This window comes from Amblyomma maculatum, chromosome 2 (assembly GCF_055883805.1).
Source record: "Amblyomma maculatum isolate TAMU_Amacu chromosome 2, ASM5588380v1, whole genome shotgun sequence".
Lineage (NCBI taxonomy): Eukaryota > Metazoa > Arthropoda > Arachnida > Ixodida > Ixodidae > Amblyomma > Amblyomma maculatum.
This window is the reverse complement of record NC_139345.1, coordinates 93,732,336-93,752,672: the sequence shown is the minus strand read 5'-3', so window position 1 is coordinate 93,752,672 and position 20,337 is coordinate 93,732,336. Positions and strand designations below refer to the sequence as shown.

The 20,337-nt window shown below is 47.2% G+C and overlaps 1 protein-coding gene across 2 annotated transcripts in view; it reads left to right on the top strand.

Annotated features, from left to right (window-relative positions):
* Nucleotides 1–20,337, top strand: part of Elk (Eag-like K[+] channel) — a 365,673-nt gene that overhangs the window by 275,192 nt on the left and 70,144 nt on the right. For both annotated transcript variants that reach the window (XM_084594747.1, XM_084594746.1), the window contains one exon: nucleotides 9,057–10,423. In XM_084594747.1, the coding sequence (XP_084450873.1) occupies nucleotides 10,348–10,423 (76 nt within the window). In that variant the 5' untranslated portion in view covers nucleotides 9,057–10,347. The remainder of the gene's footprint in view (nucleotides 1–9,056; nucleotides 10,424–20,337) is intronic.

Below are 20,337 nucleotides of genomic sequence, written 5' to 3'. Positions count from 1 at the left end.
GGGCGGTACGAATTGCGAACTGCTTCCTGTTTAGGAATAGGGAACATCCTTTGTTCCAAAAGCGGAGGCAGCAGGAAGCCTCAATTAAGCTCGTCGGGCTATGCGCACGGTGAAACCTTTGAATCGCTCTTTTCCGAAACCACGCGTCCTCTTGCTTTGTTTGTTGGCTTAATTCCTGCAGCCGTAAAGCGACCCCGTCCTCGCCATAACGGCGGTGTCTCGGAATGTAGTTCAAGGCAGCGCACGTATTCTGTGCGGTCGCTCCGGACGGTGCTGCCGGGATTTGTGTTGGCTCCTTATGGTTTATGGGCGAGGCCGTATGCGGTCGGTTTGTTGTCCTCGCCTCTTAATTACACCCGAGCCTCCGACCTTTGCGAGCTTCCCAGCGGCGCGCAGTTGTGAGTTGGAGCGCCAGACTTGAGTCCTAAAAACGCAGAACTGCAAGATTAGTCATTAAACCGGCCAGTGTGTAGTGATCGTCGCTGAACTAATTTCCTCACTGGTGTAGAAATAGGATCAAGCGGTCAATTGGTTTGTTCTTTGTTCACTATATCTTGGATTTCGCGAGAAGCTATTTAACAAAGGCTTTAGAACGATATTCACACCCCGGTGCGGTTGCACAGTGGTGAGATTGCTCGACTACAGAAACGGGAGACCCGGGTCCGATCCCGGCTGCGTCGGCTGCATTTTGATAGAGGCAAAGCGCGAGGCATCCGAATACTGTGCGATGTCAGTGCATGTTAAAATATCCAGTGTGGTGAATTATGCGGAGCCCTTCACTAAGGCATATTCCTCATAGCCTGAGTCGCAGTGGGCCGTTACGCCCCAACAATCACGCCCACACAGATCTGTATATACAAAAGCACTCATAAATGAGAGCACCGCATAATTGGCTGGCTTCACATACGCTACCTTTTATATTCGACACAGTTAAATATGTCTGGAGACTGGAAATCGGCACTCTACGTATCTTAAGAGCTTTGAAGTTACGGCTACAGGGTCCATGTTAACGATCAAATCGGCTATCAAATATAAGAAAATTGCGTTTTACAATTACAACTACCTAATGCTCAGAGAATGCGACAGGTGTTGTCATCGTTCGTTCCCCTCTCTCTCATCATCTCTTTCGTTCACTTTAGGTCACTCATGAGAAAGTTCTGCTTTCTTCTATGAAACATGCCTGAACATGGATCTGGGGTGAAAGAAAGAAGATGGCAACATGCCTGTACATGGACAGATGAGTTGATATAGATGAGTTAGAAAGGCCTGTTAGGTATATAGATGATTGGAAAGACACAGAGGCTCACCACAAAGTTGAATACCTGGCCTGCTACTCTGGTTTAAAGAAAGGGAAGAGGAGAAGGAGGTGACGTGTGATGATGCAGGGATGCATTCAAAAGAAATACGAAAATATGTGCATTTAGTTCGCAGTAAACTCGCGAATCTAAGACCGTGTCGCTAAAAAAAAATATAAAAAAACAGTGCAGCGCAATTGCGTAGGCTACCAGCCCACATATAAATCTCCGCTTTAACCAAGCTGTATGAACGTGCCTACGTGACCTAAGTGCAGCGTGAATGCAGGGGGTCCTGACAGACTGGTTGTGATATCACCCTCCAAATGAAAGATGAGGCAAGAGTTGGCAGCTCTTGCCAAACGTCATCATCATCATCATCAGCCTGACTATACCCACTGCAGGGCAAAAGCCTCTCCCACATTTCTCCAGTTAACCCGGTTCTGTGCTAGCTGCATCCACTTGACCCCTGCGAACTTCTTAATCTCATCCGCCCACCTAACTTTCTGCCGCCCCCTGCTACGCTTTCCTTCTCTTGGAATCGAGTTAGTTACCCTCGAATCGAGTTACCCTAAGCGACCATCGGTTATCCTCTCTTCGCACTACATGTCCTGCCCATGTCCATTTCTGGCTGTATCTGGCTGTATCTGTACCTGATTACTTAGGATTATCTGACGTAATGTCAGGTAATCCTAAGTCCAATTAATGCTCGGCCATGTCAGCTGCCAGCTACCGCCTACCAGTGCCATCAATGTGGTTTTTCGCTCACAAGGCTAACGCTGGCGGACAGCCGCCGACATCAGATTAACGGTGAACGGGGGGCTTTAACGCTAACGCGTTAAAAGAGGCCTATAAATTTACGGGCATGTTCTATAAGAAGCTCGAGTTCTCTGATTTTTTTTTTTTTTTTTTACTCTGTTGACAGCGCTTAGTTGCCAGTCCCCCCCCCCCCCCCCCCTTTTTTTTTTTCTCGTTCATTCTCTCTTCAGCAGACAAATCGCAAAGCTGGCTTCCTCTCAATACTACATTGTATGTGGCAAGGCATCCTTTACAGGCACTCGGCACTCATCGGCGTATATTCTGGTGCGAACCCTCGATCCAACCGTGCACATAACTTGAGCGAACACGAGGCGATGGTTTCAGCCAAATACCTACCAGCAACTACTCTTACTCTCCTCAATACAGCCAGATACGTACGCACCAACCTTCCAATTCTCTTCGCAAGCAGTTGCACTTCCGTCGTCTCTTTCGACGCGTTAACACCTACCCTTCCCATACCCAACAGTCGCCGCAACCAAACTCCCACCTTCGTAATGACGCGATAGCGTAAGCTACCAGCCAACATATAAAGCCCGCTTTAACCGACCGGTGCGAACGTGCCTGCGTGGCCTATGGATAACTTGAATGCAACGGTTTTGGCAGACTGATTGTGATATCACCCTCCCAAATGAAAGAAGAGGCCCGAGTTGGCAGCTTCTGCCAAATATAATGTCATGAAACCCTACGTCCAGTTAGTGCTCGGCCATGTCAGCTACCAGCTACAGCCTTCCACGACTACTTCTTATTCTTCTTCTTTCTTCTTCTTTTTTGCTCTTCGGACAGGCACAGACAGGCACCGGACAGGCACAGTCAGGCACGAGGAAGTGGCGAGACTGTGGCCAATGTAGCTCTCGCTACAAAAGGTTTCAGTTGAAGTCGTAAAATAGGCAAAGTTTCTTCTTGCTAGACGTAATGCATCCTGTCGACTTTGTTTTGTTGTCCCTCTCTTCCTGCTCTAAATGTAAGGCGTTACTTCATGGTAAATGACCCTGAAAAATGAAGCGATGATGAACCTGTTCTCTGGCATCATGAACTCTTTCTGGATGCACCTTTTTTACTTTTTGTTTCTGAATCACTTACGAGCCGAAATGTCAAGCACAGCTCGGACATTGATTCTGTTAGGTCCAGCAACTCATTTTCATGAACATGTGTGCAAAATTTAGCATTTTTCAATAAAGAGCTCGTAATATAAGTGCCGATATCATGACGTAGCCTTCGCCTTTGAGGGTTGTTTGAACCTATTATAAACACGCACGTTTTCGGCTCCTGCAGCAGTAACATAACATCGCTGCAGCTGTTATGTTCTCCCTCGTTCTTTGCGCACTCCTTGGGACAAAAATAAAACGGGGTCAAATGCTTTCGGCAGTTATTTCCAGTCTTTTTTTTTTTTTCTGGCTTCGCATGGCACGTGCAATTTGGGGTGTTGGAGGCACACAGCGCTTAAACGAGGTCTGAAAAGGTCGTGAATGACTAGACTTTACGTAACGGCGCATCTGGCAGTGAAAGTTTGAACCGATGACTGCGGCGCTCTTCTCCCCTTTTGTTTTTCTTTTTAACATGAAAACGTGAAGGTCACGCCAAATTGCCAGTACAATGGCTGTTATCATTCTTGCGTCAATGCCGCGCGACCTTTTGACGAGTGGGTGCAACAGTGCTTTGTAAAGATAGCAAATGACACGTTTGGCGAAAGCAGTATTTGCCGATGCGCCATCTACTTCCCCGAAATACAATGGACTTTAACGGATATAGGCGTGACAATAACGGAGAAAACACATTTGTTCACGGATTCATATTCACGCTTCTGCTGCTGCAAAGGGAGCGCTAAATATATAGAATTCTTCTTCTTCTTCTTCTTCCGGTGCTGATGCTGATGTGGCCATTCCCCTTTCTATCGGGGGATCACAAAGTTCTTCTTCTTCTTCTTCTTCTTCTTCTTCTTCTTCTTCTTCTTCTTCTTCTTCTTCTTCTTCTTCTTCTTCTTCTTCTTCTTCTTCTTCTTCTTCTTCTTCTTCTTCTTCTTCTTCTTCTTCTTCTTCTTCTTCTCCTTCTTCTTCATCATCTTCTTCTTCTTCTTCTTCTTCTTCTTCTTCTTCTTCTTCTTCTTCTTCTTCTTCTTCTTCTTCTTCTTCTTCTTCTTCTGATGCTGATGCTGATGCTGATGCGGCCATTCCCCTTTGTATCGGGGGATCACAAAGTTCTGGATCAGGCCAGGAGAAACGAGTAGAAAAAAATTGAGGAGTGAGAGAAAATTCTATGCTTCTTCTTATTCTTCGTCTTCTTCATCTTATTCTCCTTCTTCTTCTTCTTCTTCTTCTTCTTCTTCTTCTTCTTCTTCTTCTTCTTCTTCTTCTTCTTCTTCTTCTTCTTCTTCTTCTTCTTCTTCTTCTTCTTCTTCTTCTTCTTCTTCCTCTTCTCCTTTCTCTTCTTCGTCTTCTTCTTCTTCTCCTTCTTCCTCTTCCTCTTCTTTTTTCTCTTCTTCGTCGTCTTCTTCTTCTCCTTCTTCTTCTTCTTTTTCAGTTTCATGACACGCAACGAGACATGCTTTATCAAATGCATCTTGATATTCTTCTGAATCATAGTGGAAATCCGAAATATTTGGTAGCAAAATATCAGTACGTGTGTTCACTACGCCGTTTATTTTACTGATGCCATGGCAATTAAATACATGACTCACAGGCCAACTTCCTTCAATAAAATGTTATTAATGAATAGAACAAGTATAATGAAATCGTATTCACTGCAACATACTCTCATAGCGCACCCTTGTTTCTTCTTAGCAAGATGTCATACCTGGCGTGCCCAGTAGTCAAGGCCCCACTGCTCACCAATGTAAATCCTTAAGGCATATTTTTTTTTTTCCTGATAGGAAGTCATTGACGAAAGCAATATCATTTCAAATTTAGTTTTTGCTCTATCAAAATTAAATTTAAAAAGTTTTCCATTTTGGTTCGCGGGCTTCTTTCATCGATGAAATTAGTTCGTAAAATTGTTTACAAACGGTACATGCACTCAGTGACTGTTTTGATTAAATATACTTCATTATGAAAATGTATGCGGATATCTCTACACTCATTTTTATCACCTCCTTATCCTGGATCTCATACTGTATTGAAGTTCATGTTTTATTTATTGCTTATTTCATCCAAAGAAACACGAAAATGCAATAAACTAACCATTCGCCGCTATTTCGGTGCCAAGACCTAAGGGAAAAGTGCGTAAGGAGAGCGTAGCCTGTTTTCTTTCTCTGTTTTATTCTTTTACTGTTTACTTCAGCCGAAACACGCCATGTTTCGCAATGCACACTAAAGAATCCAGGCAGCAGAGAGCCACGTTTTATAACTCCCGACAGAGCAGTGGCTCGTAAAGGCAACAGCACACTTCTTTTTACGTGACGAACAGCTCAACCACGCAACTCAAGGCCGGACCATTACAGTAAAAGGACCAATGCCAACATAGAAAAGCGCGTTTTCGAGTACCTCCCGGTCAACCGATGTCATCTCGGTAAAAGCCCGATGGGCACGCCAGTTGAGTCGAGGGACACTGCAGCATTACGGGAGAAAAAAAAAAAAAAAAAAAAGAAGGGGGAGGGGGGGGGGGGAGGGAATTGCGCTCTACAGAAATAAGAAAGCAAAAAGAAAAGTTTAAAATTGCTTCACACAAACGCGAAAAAATAAATATCTTTCTGAAGCGCCCCTTGTTGCCCTCTGGTCACCGATAGCGTTATTCCTTGAGTCCACTTTGGTGCAGCATTTTTCTCGGCGTAGCTTCAAGGATCAAAGAAATAAAGACTTTCTCGCAAGAACCGCGATGATAGTGTGGTTTTAAGAAGAAACCTCTAACGGTGACAGGTTGCTCTTTTATTTTCTCTCTCTCTTCTATGGTCGAAAAGTACCGTTGGTGATGCACCAAGAACTCTTTGCGCCGCTAGCCATTTCACTGTCTCGAAATTCTCGCAAAGCGCAGCCTTACTCCTTTTTTTTTTTTTTTTCGCTACCTGCAAAGCATGCTGGAACCGCTTCCCCGTAGCGCCGAAGTCAAATCGTGATCGGAAAACTGACTGCGGCCAGCGAATGAAAAAACTGCATCAAGTAAGGTCGCCGAATTAAGTATGTTCGAAAAGCGAAGCATGAATGACATGGGAGCTGAAGTTCTGGGAATTTGAAAAACCGTTATCAAATATAGCTCTGCCGTTCACATACTGCTCGTGAACAGCGTATAGATGACATGCTCTGCAAGGCTCGTGATTTTTATACGCAAGTTCAGAATCCCTGCTCTAACGTAAAGAAAGTGGACTTGTCAGACGTTTTTCATCCATCGCAAATCTGATAATGCAGTAAGTACTATCAGCAGGCCTACCAAAGCCGACGTCTCAGCTTTAAGCGCCTAAAAAAGCGCAATGAAGCAGTTGCGCTTTCATGAGTAAGATGAAACTGTTGATGCCTTCATTTCAGCAGTATTTAGATCTGAACTTTTGAACGCGAGTAATCTCGCTGTAAATGCAGACGCCTGCGAAAATAGTAAAAAGCAGCTTGTAATTTAGTGTAGGAACGGGGTGAAGGAATTTATGCGGAATATGTACTCATTTTTGTTTTATTTTTTTTTTTTTTTTTCTGCGCTGCGAAGGTTTTCTTAGCACTTTTTTAGCTGGCGCTTCGATCTTTTTTTTTTTTTCTCGGCCTCTCTTGTCATCGTCAATATTCACAATGGAGAAAACATGCATGGTTTTAACCAGCATTTACTGTCAAAGCGATCTACGATAGGATTTTCAGAATTCGATGGAAAGAGCGAGGCTTTTAAAAGCAATTATTCTGGCGTATGGCGCGGTCTGGGATACGTGGAGTGAGATGCGTGTAGTACAAGCACCGGAAGTAGATGCAGCATCCTCAAGGCAATATGTTATTTTTTTTTTGTTCGTTTGCTGTCTTAAAGGCAGGAATCCATGCTGCGGTCATTCGTTACATTATGGTCTCTAATGAAAAAGGCATCACAAACTATTGCCTATCAATAAAATGATAAAACAATGTTTCCTAACTCTGAAGCCCCGACTAAGCAATGTTACGTCTCCGAGCGTACATAACTGAATATAACCCGCAGTGGTTAGGGAGCTCGACTACTGTGCCCAAGGACGCAGGATCTAATTCCGGCCTCGGCGGCAGCTTTTCGATGGAGGCGAAAAGCTAGGCGCCCGTGTGCTGTGCGATGTCAGTGAACGTTAAAGAACCCCAGGTGGTCGAAATTTCCGGAGTCCTCCACTACGGCGTCTCTCATGGCCTGGGTCGTGTTGGGGCTTTAAACCCCAAAACTAAACCAAACTATAACTGAATATAACACAGATAAAGGCTCTATTGCCTAACGTGTCCAAGCAAGTAACCTAGATAAAATGTCTTACCTGAAGCAACAACACCAGCAGGTAGACGATATCGGATATTATCGCGCAAAAAGCATTGCACAGTAGCCGACAATCAACAGTGTCTAGATCAGATAGTATGAAACAGCAGACGAATGGTAAGTTGAAGGTCGTTTTATATAGTCTGCTTGTTGTTGCCTCGAACCGATTTAAACAGTAATATCACAGCCTCTTCGACACCTCTAACTATGCTCATTCACAGTTTAATGAATAAGTGCGCGCTAGAGCAAGCACAGCAGACTTTCTGTGGCAAAATTTTTCGCGTGCACTTAAAAGATTACTTTCATATCAATGAATTTCATACGTGTATATTAAAGTTTATACTGTAACCGTAGCAATGCGCAAACTATGTACACTGAAAACATGTGAGCCTCTGCAGGACGCAACGCATTGAAAAGCATTTGCTTACGAGATGCTGAGCTTATGTATGTATTTTTTTTCTCCAACTTCCTGCTTCACTGCGGTTTGCTTTTGCAAACACATTCTCATTTGCCTTTTAGGATAATGCTGCCTTTCATTCTGTCCCTTGCATGCATCAACTATGCCGCTGAGCTCTGACCAAAAATTAGCTTTCAACTATGGCAACGTCTCGTATATTTGAGCGACGACAAACGCATTTGCGATGGAAGTAGTGAAGTTTCCCAAATCAGGGCTCAGAGGAAGGCGGTTAAATCGTACGATTCAGCACACGATATTCTTATAGAACGCCGCTCACGTGATAAAAAAAAAAAGAAAAAGAAGATGGCTGGAAGCGAATGTGAAGCGCGCATCTGCAGTGCATATGCCAAGCAGGAGACGCCTCCCAATGCCGGCACTCTGTCGGCATACGTCACGTGATGTCATGTGCTACGTCACGGAGGCGTCGCCGCTAAGTGGCGCCATGCTACGTTCTCCCGCCCTGTACAAAAGCAAGCCCGCTGCGACGCCGCACTCTGACTCCTGTGGCTCCTGGGGTAGCATGACTTCGATGGATTTCAAGATCCCTCTGAACCTCGGCTATTGCACATGAGCAGTTTGAAAGCGAGTGGCGGGCCGTCATCATTATGCTGGAAGTGGAAAACGCGCATGAATGACATTACAGAAGTCAGAGTAATATCAGGTCCTGCTACGGCAAGAAAGTAGTAGCCTGGATGCATCGATTGGTTTCCTTTACTGTTCTATGCTTGTCGCGGGCACCATTTACATCGTACTCGACTAGTTATCCGAGCTTCCCGTCGGGCCTTTCAGTGCTAATTTCCTCGAGGTTGGATTTTCCATTGCTTGACGTTGCAGATGAAAATTTGGCCCTTTTGTAATTTTCTATCTGAACTTTACTCTGTTTTGCCACAGTGCAATTTCTGGATTGAGAGATTAATTATTAATTTACTAAGTATATTTACATGCAAACTATCTAAATTCAACAAAATAAAGGTGGTTCATTAAAATATTTGCTGTAAAGGGTACTTGAGATTTTGTCTTCGGACTTCTGAACGTTTCATTATGTCCGGCATTGCGGAAAAAACTGTGCTAACCTTTACTTTCTTTCTCTCTGATTTCAGATTTCGAATCAAGCCGGACGACGAACGGTTCCGAGTCAAGGACCGCGGCTGCAGTAATTAAAGAGGCAAGAAGCGCTTACAGAATATATTGTTGGCAAGAATGAATTCTGCAATACATCGTGCCCTGGCTAGTTTTCTCAAGGCACTCGCATAATACTGCTCGGTGTGGACCAACCGCTTTTCATTTTGCATCGATGTCAAGATGGATGCCTGACCGTCAAGACAAGTGAGTGCCACTACCCTGTGAAAAAAAAAAAAGCATAAGCTTAAGCCCTATCTCTGCTTATCTTGGTGGGCAGCAAAGACGACACTCGATCCCCCTCTTCCAAAGCACCGACGGAAAGAAAGCATTCTTCTCGTCTGAACAAGCGGACCCTCACCCGAACTCCTAATTCAAGGGCCCTCAAGATATTTGGTGTTTATTTCACTGGGCGTGAGAATTTTCCTCTACTGGCCTTATCCGTCTTTTGGCTTTTTTGCCCCACGAGCAGCACCACCGCCGCTACGTTCCCACGTTCATATCAGCGTTAGCGGCCTTCTCATCCCCACTCAACGCACACTCGACACTTATGCAAGATTCCCAAGCAAACGAATACGCCACTGCACGCCGTCTTACAAGCTCACCGCACTGCCTTTGCTAATTGTGTTTGTCTATGCTACGTGATGGACCTTTTATCCTTCAGACGTTCCTAACACCACCCTTGAAAGAAACGTTCCTAACACCACCCTGGAAAGAAAAAACAACTGTCTAGTTTCGGCCTTCTTGTTAGCGTACCGGTAGAACTGGCTCCGATGCCCGCCAACAGCTCGCCTCTCTGCTCTGCGCACGTGCACTTTCCTTCGATAGACCCACAACTGCTAATTCCACACTCAACTGGTAATTCTTCACAAGTGAAATTTGTCACTGGTTCCTACCGAGCCTTCCAGCGCTTGTTTTCAACTTAAACTAGCCTAATGACACTCATAAGGCCCTCATCACACGTCCAACGGAGATCACGAAATGTAATGAGCCCCGCTTCGCCGTTACAGCCGTTCTGATCTTCAAAGGGGACTTCGGTCGGCTTCCCCCGTTGTGTTATTTTGCCCTTCCTGTTCTTGGGGAGCATTGGGAGAGTGCGTCGCCCTCCCGGTGGAGACCGCCAGTGCTGTCGGCTGCGCGAGGTGATCAGAGGCCAAGGCCTCGGGAAGATGACCTGAGAGGGAGGGGAGACTGTCAACCCCCTCCCAGCTCCACACAGCCAGCCCCTCCTTGGCGGTGCGCGCTCGGCCCGACACGTGACCTGGCGGAGCCATGCCTGCGCGAAAGGGCTTGCTCGCACCCCAGAACACTTTCCTGGATACCATCGCGACCAGGTTTGATGGAACTCGTGAGTACCCTATCTCACTTTCTCACCCGGCTTCACTTCTTCTGGTACGGTACTCAAAGACGTAGCTCTTACTTCAATATGACCTCGTCGGCACTTACCACAATTCTGCTTCCAAAGCCATCGGGTCCAGCCGCATAGCCCTAGTGGTAAGAGTGTGCAGTCTAAAATATCGACTCTAACATATCTCCATTTCCTCATTATCATAAGTCTGCTAAAGCTGTATAACTAACTTTACAAACTCAAAACCATGCTGTAATTTTTAATTACCTAAAAGTTAGGAATATGTATAGAAGAAACGCCGGGGACACGGTAAAAAAATTACAAAATGTTTCGAGCACATTTTAATAAAAGCATAATATCTAAAATATTTCAAAAAGTTAATAATTTCACTATCGCGAAATTATTCTCATTTATTTGTGAACACGAAGGACCGTAAGATAAATTGGCAAAACCCGGAGCCATAAAAGTGTTGTTAAAGGTCTCGTGCCTAATAGTGCAAGATAGCGTTCATCACCATCAGCATTAAGGTGTGCGTGGGTCATAAGAATTGACTAACTTAAGAATTTCATTAATAAAATTACTTGAGACGAAACAACTGAAGCGCAATTATTACCTACTTAACGCAATGCTGCGGGCTTACTTCCAATGCCTCATGGAATGATTAAAAACGACGAGGGTGGACAAGGCTGCAGTCGTTTCGGCACGCTAGTAAGAAACGGGAGCACGAGTACAGTGGGCTCGCGGTATCTGTCAGCACGTAAGACAGCAGTGCTAGACGCTGAACGGTCGTAACCTATATTGCCGTCTCGGACACTCCGCATTATGTGCGCGTTGTATTTAATGCGAAAATACGCTTTGGTAAAAGGGCAATACATCCTGAAATACATACAACACGGTAATGAGCACACATTATGCCTTCCACAAACGGCACGGTGTCGCAACTTCTCGTTTTGCTTCATTATTGACGACGATTATTTTCTCGGCCCGTACAAAAGTTAACCTTTCCTCGAGTTTTCCTTTTTTACAGGTGCGGCTTGACTGGGATTACTTTCATACTTGTTCCTTTCTAGCGAGTTTGCAGCTAGTGTTCCTCGGGGTTCCCGCGATCTCACCGCCCCCCCCCCCCCTCTAAAGAAAAGAAGGGGGGGGGGGGGGGAGTCTGGGGTATGCCGCCCCTCCCCTCTCCTCCTAAAGAACCCTCTCCTTCTTCTACAGGAAGGGAATCAGCAGTGTACTTGGCGAAATTGCAGACCTTACAGTTGAGGAGACGTATTAACGTAGATTTACGCTGGTTTACCTGGCGCCTACTGCGCACATGCAATGCCATGGCTGGAGCCCGGAAAAGGAAGTGCCGCCCGTGAGTGGCACCCTGCGTATCCTTCACAGCCGAGGACCCCATTTTACTCAACTAACTTCAACATCCGACCTTCATTTCTATTCACTGGCTGTGCCTGAATTTACAAAAGTTGTTTCGGCAGTTTCAATAAATTGTCACAGTTAACCTTAGTTGAGCGCGTGCTTCTGACGCAATGAGCCTCCTTAGCGGACGAGGCCGACATCGGCGGCTCACGTAGATAAGCTAGCTCTAGTACGCCTGGTTAAAGAACATCCATAACGTTTTCATTTTACCTCTATAAAGTATTTTCAAAAGACCAACTCTTTTTTTGTAGCCATAGTCTACTCTCTCTCTCTCTCTCTCTCTCTCTCTCTCTCTCTCTCTCTCGGCTTAAAACGAATTCCGACAACGTGCGATGGTTTTCCACAAAAACTTTACGCAAGCTAGGAGAGAAGCCTCATGGAGCGATGAAGGTATCCTGTCTAGCAATAAAAAATAATAATAATAAACTACCTCACGCTTGTTCTTCTAAGAACTCCGTCGCCTTAGTACTTACTCAAAAAAAAAAATCAAGAGCGACCTTCAGCTAAGCTAGGTTCGAAGCCAAACACATCCACTATTCCCCCTTTACACCCGCTCCACTTCTTTTCCACCAGCTTGGTCCTGCTTTCCGGCCCTGGGCGCCGTAGTGTGGGGGATAAAGAGGAAAGAACACATGGGGACGAAATGGGGAGCAAAAGGGGAGGGTGAGTCCAAGGACGCGAGAAATCGCAGCATGCTCGGAGCAAAGTGCGCTGCTGCTCGACTGCAGCCGGTGTCGGCTCACGCTCTTATGGCGGGTTCAAGACGGCGTGTCCAATCCCCGAAGGAGACTCCCTTTGCCCGCACGAAGCCGCCTATACTGCTACGCCTCGATTATAGCGACGTTCTGACGGAAAAGGCAAAAATAGCTGAAGAACGTAAATGAACAGAAAGTTGTCAATCTTTCTAAACACCTTTTGGCTCTTTATTATTGAAGCTACTGGACAAGCACTGTTTCATGATTCCCATGTCAAACATTAGGCAACAGCACCGAAAAGCGTTCTAATGCGTGATTGCGATTTCACTTTCGTAATGAAAATAGAGCGGAAAACAACCATTAAAGAAGCGAAGTTCCAGAATACATGTGCAGACTTCCCTCCTTTCTATTCTTTCAACAGGATTGAACATTTTTTATATCAGCCGGAATACTAACACGCATACGTTGCATTCTATACACCTTTCTGTCCTTTTTTTTTTTTAACGACGTTAAAGCTAACGTCCTTCATAACATTCTGCCCCGGTATTTTAGGCTAAGTGAGCGAAAAATCACTCGCATGCTTCTCGCCGGTAGTGGTTGGCTGGTGACATGGATAGGCAATGACTGATCACTCGGTCGTGCCTTGTCATGCGACCACTCCTACACCAGCGTGGCTTACGATGTGCCCCAAGAACTTGAGCTCCGTATAAGCAAAATGACATTTCTCGTTCATTAACGTAAGGCCAGAGGATGTTATGGCTTGCAAAACAGTTTCAAGGCGCCGAAGGTGCTCCTCGAACGTTGGAGCGAAGACCACAACGTCGTCAAGGTAAACGAGACATGTCTGCCACTTGAGATCTGCAAGTACGGTGTCCATAAGCCGTTGGAAAGTAGCCGGAGCAGAGCAGAGACCAAAGGGCATAGCCTTGAACTCGTAGAGCCCATCCGGAGTAATAAACGCCGTTTTCTCGCGGTCCCTCTCATCTACCTCTATTTGCCAGTATCCGGATTTCAAGTCCATTGAAGAGAAATATTTCGCGGAGCAGAGACGATCCAAAGCATCGTCGATGCGTGGCAGGGGATAGACGTCTTTCTTTGTAACTTTGTTTAGCCGGCGGTAATCCACACAAAACCTCAGCGTATCATCCTTTTTCTTCACAAGAACGACAAGTGCAGCCCATGGACTCCGCGAGGGCTGGATGACATCGTCGCGAAGCATCTCTTTCACTTGGCGGGTGATAGCGGCGCGTTCAGTCGGAGACACTCGGTAAGGTGACTGTCTGAGAGGTGGCACGGTATCATCCGTAATAATGCGATGCTTGGCGAGATCGGTTCTGCCAACACGTGAAGAGTTGGAGAAGGTCGCCCGATAGCGCTGGAGGAGCTGGTTCACTTGGCGATGCTGCAGTTGAGAAAGCGCAGGGTTAATGTCGAAGTGTAAATCGGTGGTAGGCCTCTCCATTTCGGTCAATGACAGCGTCGCAAGTACAGAGGCTTTTCGAACATGCGTGATACCGCAAATATGGGCCACTACAGTCCCAGTGCTTAAATGCTGGTGCTCACCGCCAAAATTTGTGAGTAGGACGTCTGCTTTGCCGTCTTCGAGGCGAACGACTCCTCTGGCTACAGCAAGACTGCGTTCGAAAAGTAAGATCTGTTTACTCTCCACGACACCTTCAAAGTTTCGCAGTGTATTCGCAGCCACAGACGTCATCACGCTGGAACGGGTCGGAATAGTGACGTGATCATCAAGGATGTGCAGTGCTGTCGGTCGCTCTGAAGCACTGTGTATTGCGTTCTCAGTCGATAAGGTCACTGACTTAGTCTGCAGGTCGATAACGGCTCCATTCTCTGCTAAGAAATCCATGCCAAGGATGACGTCGCGGGAACACTGGACAAGTACGACGAAGGTTGCTAAGTACGTTTCTTCTTGCACAGTTACCCTAGAAGGGCAGGTACCGGTCGGCGTTATCAAGTAGCCTCCGGCGGTACGAATTTGTGGGCCTGTCCAGGGTGTAGTCACCTTTTTCAGAGTGGCGGCGAAAGGCCCACTCATCACAGAATAATCGGCGCCGGTATCCACAAGCGCTGTCACGTCGGTTCCGTCCACTGAAATGTTCAGGTCGGCGGTTACGGCTGTGCTGTTACCGGAACGTCGCGGGGTCCGGTCACGGCTGCGGTGTGGTACTAGCTGATTTCGTGTCGTCGGAGAACTGGAGCGCCGAGGCAGCGGATCGTTGTGGTGCGCGTCGTGTCGTCGTGAAACGGAGTGGCCATCCGGTTGCAGCGGTGGAGGAGCTTGAGAATTTCGTCGATGAGTAACCTTCCCTCCAAAGGTTGCCGCGTCTAGTTTTCCCGATGGGGGTTAGGGGAGCGGACCCGCGTCAGGCCGGCATTACCACGTGTCTGCGAAGAGTATTGGCGCGGTGAAGGCGACCGCGAGTAGTCATAGGGCGTTCCGGATGATTCAGCCAAGTACGCGTCAATGGCAGGGGGTCGTTCACCACGCTGCGGCTTTCGTGCGTCGGCGCTAAATCCCGGCAGACCCATTCGTCGGTAATAGCAATCGCGGAACAGGTGACCAGCTTCGCCACAGTGGAAGCACAGCGGGCGATTATCCCGAGTGCGCCAGACGTCGCTTTTGCGTGGACGCACCTGAGAAATTCGAGCGGGAGGTGCTTGACGAGTGTATGCAGGGGTTGCTTGGTGCTGACTGGGAGGTGGACAGGCACGACGAGTGACTGCGGCGTAGGTCATGGCCTGCTGTGGTGGCATTGTCGGGAATGGCTCGGGTGGGTTGAGTGCCTGGTTGACCTCTTCCCGAACCATCTGAGAAAGGCTGGATACTTGAGGGGGTGCTGCCGTCGAAAATAGTTTTTGCAGCTCCTCGCGTACGATGGCCCGTATGGTCTCACGGAGCACGTCAGTGCTACCAATGTCCGCGATGGCGGCAGCAATAGGGATGGACGGCCGCTCGTAGTGCTTAGATCGCATCTCTAGAGCCCTCTCAATGGTAGTGGCCTCGGATACAAATTCCCTGATGGTCTTGGGGGGACATCGCACTAATCCAACGAAGATCTGTTCCTTAATTCCCTTCATGAGATAGTGAAGTTTTTTTTCTTCGGACATGTTTGGATCAGCGCGACGGAATAGCCTCGTCATGTCCTCGAAGTAAACGAGGACGCTCTCGTTAGGGAGCTGAACTCTCGTCTGTAGGAGCAGCTCGGCGCGTTCTTTCCGAAAAACGGTGGTGAAAGCTTGCAGGAACTGGTCCTTGAAGGAACTCCACGTTGTGATAGTAGTCTCATGATTTTCAAACCATGTACGAGCTGAACCGTCGAGCGAAAAAAATACATGCTGCAGTTTCTGGTCGTCGCCCCAGCGATTGTACTGGGCTACTCGCTCAAATTTATTTAGCCAGTCTTCCGGGTCGTCGCCGGGAAAGGCTTGGAAGATGGGTATCTCCCGCGGCTGCTGCAACACGAAGGAGGGGGCAGTGGTGTCTACCTGCGTCATTACTGGTGGTGGTGTTGTCTCCGAAGGTGGTGCTGGAGAAGATGGTGGCGGCCTCGCAGTACGAGAAAATTGTAGAGGCGCGAATTCAGGATCAAGCCCTCGAAGCCGTCGGCTACTCTGATGGGTAGGCGTAATCTCGATGGTAGGAGATCCTTGAGGGCTGAAGTCTCGGCTGGTTGGAGGTGTTCGGAGAATGGGTTGCGTTACCCAGCACCTCCCCCAGATGTCACGGTGTGAAGTCTCTGATCAGAAGTCACCGCGGGACACAGGAGTAACAGAAGTCACAGTGCGGCAGGAAACTAGCAGGCCCGCTTCGACAGAAGAACTTCAGTTTCTTCGCCTCGAGGAGACGAACGTCGGTTTCTTCGCCTCGAGGAGGCACACGCTCGCGATCAGCACAGAGGCAAAATAAAGAATGCAGCGTGTCAATATGACCGGATTGATACAAGCATTCAAATCGGGCAGCTCCTTTAAGATGGAAGGTTGAGATAGAGAATGGAATCCTGAGAAACGCTTCGATTCCGGTGTCAGATACTCTACCCCTAGGCCTCGTTTGCACGTTCGTACTAACGTTCTTAAGCACATAGTTTCGCAGCTTCCCATACCCGCCCGTACATTAAGTGGCGCCCGTGGACGTCTCTGGAACTAACGGTGCTGCAGTCGTGGTTTTCTGCACCTTTCTCACGTTGTCTACTGCGAATACATAAAGTAAGACGACGCAGCGCACATACCTGCACTGATCTTTTTTTCCGGCGTGGTGAAACAAGAACGCAGCCTAGGTGGTGTTGCTACTTTGTGAAAAGCACATGCTGCATTCCACACGCACACCGAATTTGGGAGATGCCATGCGAGGTATTATAAAAAGAAATGAAACGCGTGATAGTACCACCCTGTGCAGTTCTGTACTTTGGTCTTCATCTTGTTCTTTTTACCGGTTATATCCCTTACTTGCTTACCTTCATTTGTTTCGCTGTAACAAAATCTTCGCTTCACGCCACTCGGATATCATATCACAAGCTTGTATCTGCTAGTGCGAAAACTAACACTTACCTACCTTCTGAACGCCACCTAGTAATGCTGACACTGATTTCGATTGCTTCAGTGATGTCATTAACGCCAGCGCGCGGATGGAGAAAGTTCAACCAGCGTTGTTTTTGTTCCTTGGTCAGCATCTTCCGAGAGTGCTAAATTTATGTACCGTAAGGGCATCGCTCGGTTCTTCCAAGCGGCGGTTGCTTGAATGGCTTTCCTTTTTAAGTTCTGCACCTAGCGACTTTTCTTAGAAGCTGCCGTTTTCAGCGCAATAGCGTTTAAGGCACCTTACCAAAAGCTTGCGCCGGCGTTATGGGCTAAATATCATTGGCACGGCTCTCGCAGGTGGTGGATGGTTGCGCTACATCACAAGACTACATGGCGCAACAAAGTTAATTGGCAGCGCTGCCAACACGGCCTCCGCCTTAGAGATGGAAGGGTGAGCCGAGAATCAAACCCACCGGGACAATTGTATGCCGAATAAGACACGGGCGCTACCCGTAGGCCGCCAAGTCACTGCCGTACGGCTCGGTCAAGAGAGTGTTTTATATAAAACATATCAAAATTCGGAAGTCTTTCCCATCATGTGGCATCTCACGAATGCTAATGTGTTTGATATATAATAGAGGCACTAATACAAGATTACTGACTAAGCGAGTAGCAAGACTAATGGACTCTAAGAATCTGAAAAGGGGAGTCGGCAAAAAAAGCCCTTTAAAGCTGTCGAATCGTGCCCTTAAAGGTGGAGCACAAGTGTGTGCCCCCCACACACACACCTGTCTTGAACTGATCACCACACGCGCAATACAAAGTGAACAGATAAAAAAATCGTAACGATGTTGTGGTGAACAATTTCTGACTGCCGTCGAGCTGTTCATCTAGACTTGTCTTTATCGCTGCTATTCGGTGTGCGGTCGTCCGTGAATGTTCGCCGGAGGTCGGTAGTTTTGAGCAGTCGGGAAACGGCGACGGTAATATCTACCCATATGCCCTGCAATGCCACACCTTAACCCAAACGCGGAGGGCACCAGCGATCGGCATAAGGTTCCTGGGTGACAATATCGCGACGTTGGTTGTAGCTAGGCTCTCGCTGACGCACCACGTCTCGAGGGTAGGCGGACCTCCTTCTCATCGGCTGGTCAGCATAACGTTGAGCAGAGTTGCTCCGATCATCCATATCCGAAGCGCCACTAGATTGGACCCACGGAGTTGACAGGGCGGCGACATCTACTTAGGGTGCACCACAGCACCGCAGATGTTCTTCATGGCAAACGGTATTCTTGGATCTAGACAATTCCTTACGCACAACCTCTCGTATCATATCAGCCATAGAAAGTGGAGAACAGGTTTCAACACTGGCAACAGAAGTGACATTAGCCAGTCTTTCGAATTTAGGGGTGATTCGACGCAGCTTCAGAGCTTCAAATGTTCTATAATGTTTTATAACTTCAGCGGTGGTGCTCAGACTCTGCTAATCAAGAAGTTATAAACATCTTACGCAATTGCTTTCAGGAGATGGTCGGCTCTGTCTTCTTCAAGCATACTGGGATTCATTAGCTTGCATAGCTTTAAGATAGCTTCGATGTATGCAGTGCAAGTTTCTCCTGGTACTCGCGCCGGGTGAAGCAATGTCTACTCTGCATGTCTCTTCTTTGCAGCTTCGTCCATCAAATTTTTCTTGATCTCGCTTGTAAAGGTAGCCCATGTACTTAGTGAATCCTCGTAATCGTCGAACCAGTCGAAAGGAGTGGCGGCAAGGAAGCACACCACGTTTGCCACTTTAGTAGCAGCGTTCCAGCGATTATATTTTCTTACTCTCTCGTAGTGCTTCAGCCACTCGTGAACGTCCTCCTCAGGTTGTCCAAAGAGTTAGCGGGGCTTTCGATAATGTGGCCAGTTGTTCGCCGTGAATGGTCGCGGTTGCTCGGTAGTACTGTCTTCGGTCATGTCCGATGGCACTGGTGGCAAACCAGAGAGTCTACGGCTACTTCGATAGATGGAGAGCTCCGTTTTCGATACCCAAGCACCTCTCACCACAACTGTTACGTGCGTAGTACGCACGGGCGGGGGGGGGGGGGGGGGGGGGATCGAACGAAGCTTGAGCGCGGCAAACAGCACGAACGTCCTTCTGCCCTTCCTCCTTTTTTTTCTCTACCGTTCCGTCCAACCATTCTTCTCCTCTGTCGATGCTCGGCGAAAGCTCGTCATATGCATAAGATATAGGACAACTACCTATAGGCAGAAGACAGACCTTCTTTGCTACTTCATTCTATGTAGCTTCATGTCGCCAGTCCGTAAAGGGCAGCGTCACAGTCGGAGGTCACCAAGTATCAGTGCAGACGCACAGATATGATCTCAGCCAAAGAGGAAATTGCCAGCAGCTCGATTACAATAAGGATAGCGCGGGTCGCTTGAAGAGGACGCATTGTGGATGCAAGGACCCCAGTACTTATATCAGTCTGCATGAAAGCAAGCTTTATGGGTTATATTGTCTGCACTCCAAGTTTGTTTATTTGCCTTTGTATTGTTTTCCCTTTGAGGTTCCGTCTCGAACACCAGCAAAGAATAGAGTCGGCACCGGGTAACCTAGCGACTACCGGGAGGAATTCGCACCTCTTGGCCGTGTACAACCTGCTTGCAATCCTTGATATTAAAGCCGTGTTCTAATAGAAGCTCATTCCACAATTGTGATTTCAGTTGTGATGCATCGCGAGGCAGTATAAAAAATTTCGAAAGCACTGCAGAATCTGCAGTGGAGAAAGGCGAAAGCCTGAGCGCTGCTGCTCAGGCTCCGTCCAAGTCATGGCTCCGAATAATACTCTTCTTAAGAAAAAGTACGAAGCGTATCATTTATATGGGACCTTCTACTAAAATTGCTTACCCAAAGTTCAAACACCGACCCGAATTTCTCCCTGCCTCTATGAGGATCACAATTATTCTGCCTCCAAAATTTAAAAAATAAGATATAAAGCAGTAGAGTCACCTTATTGTTGTAACCGACGATTACTGATAAAAAGTTCTCCCGAACAGTCTAAGAAATATGGATTTAGTTTCACTCCCGAAAACTCTTTCGAGGTTTTACCACAGTAAGCTGGTGAGCTTCAATTCACAAGCAGAGGCGTTTCTCCACACTGTCGGCACTTCCCTTAATCTTTACCTTTACAACCAGACTGGCTTATAATTTCCTGTCTGGCCCATTCTGAGCGCGCTACCGGTCTCGAATTTACAGTTGTTTCCTTTCTTAGGTACTGG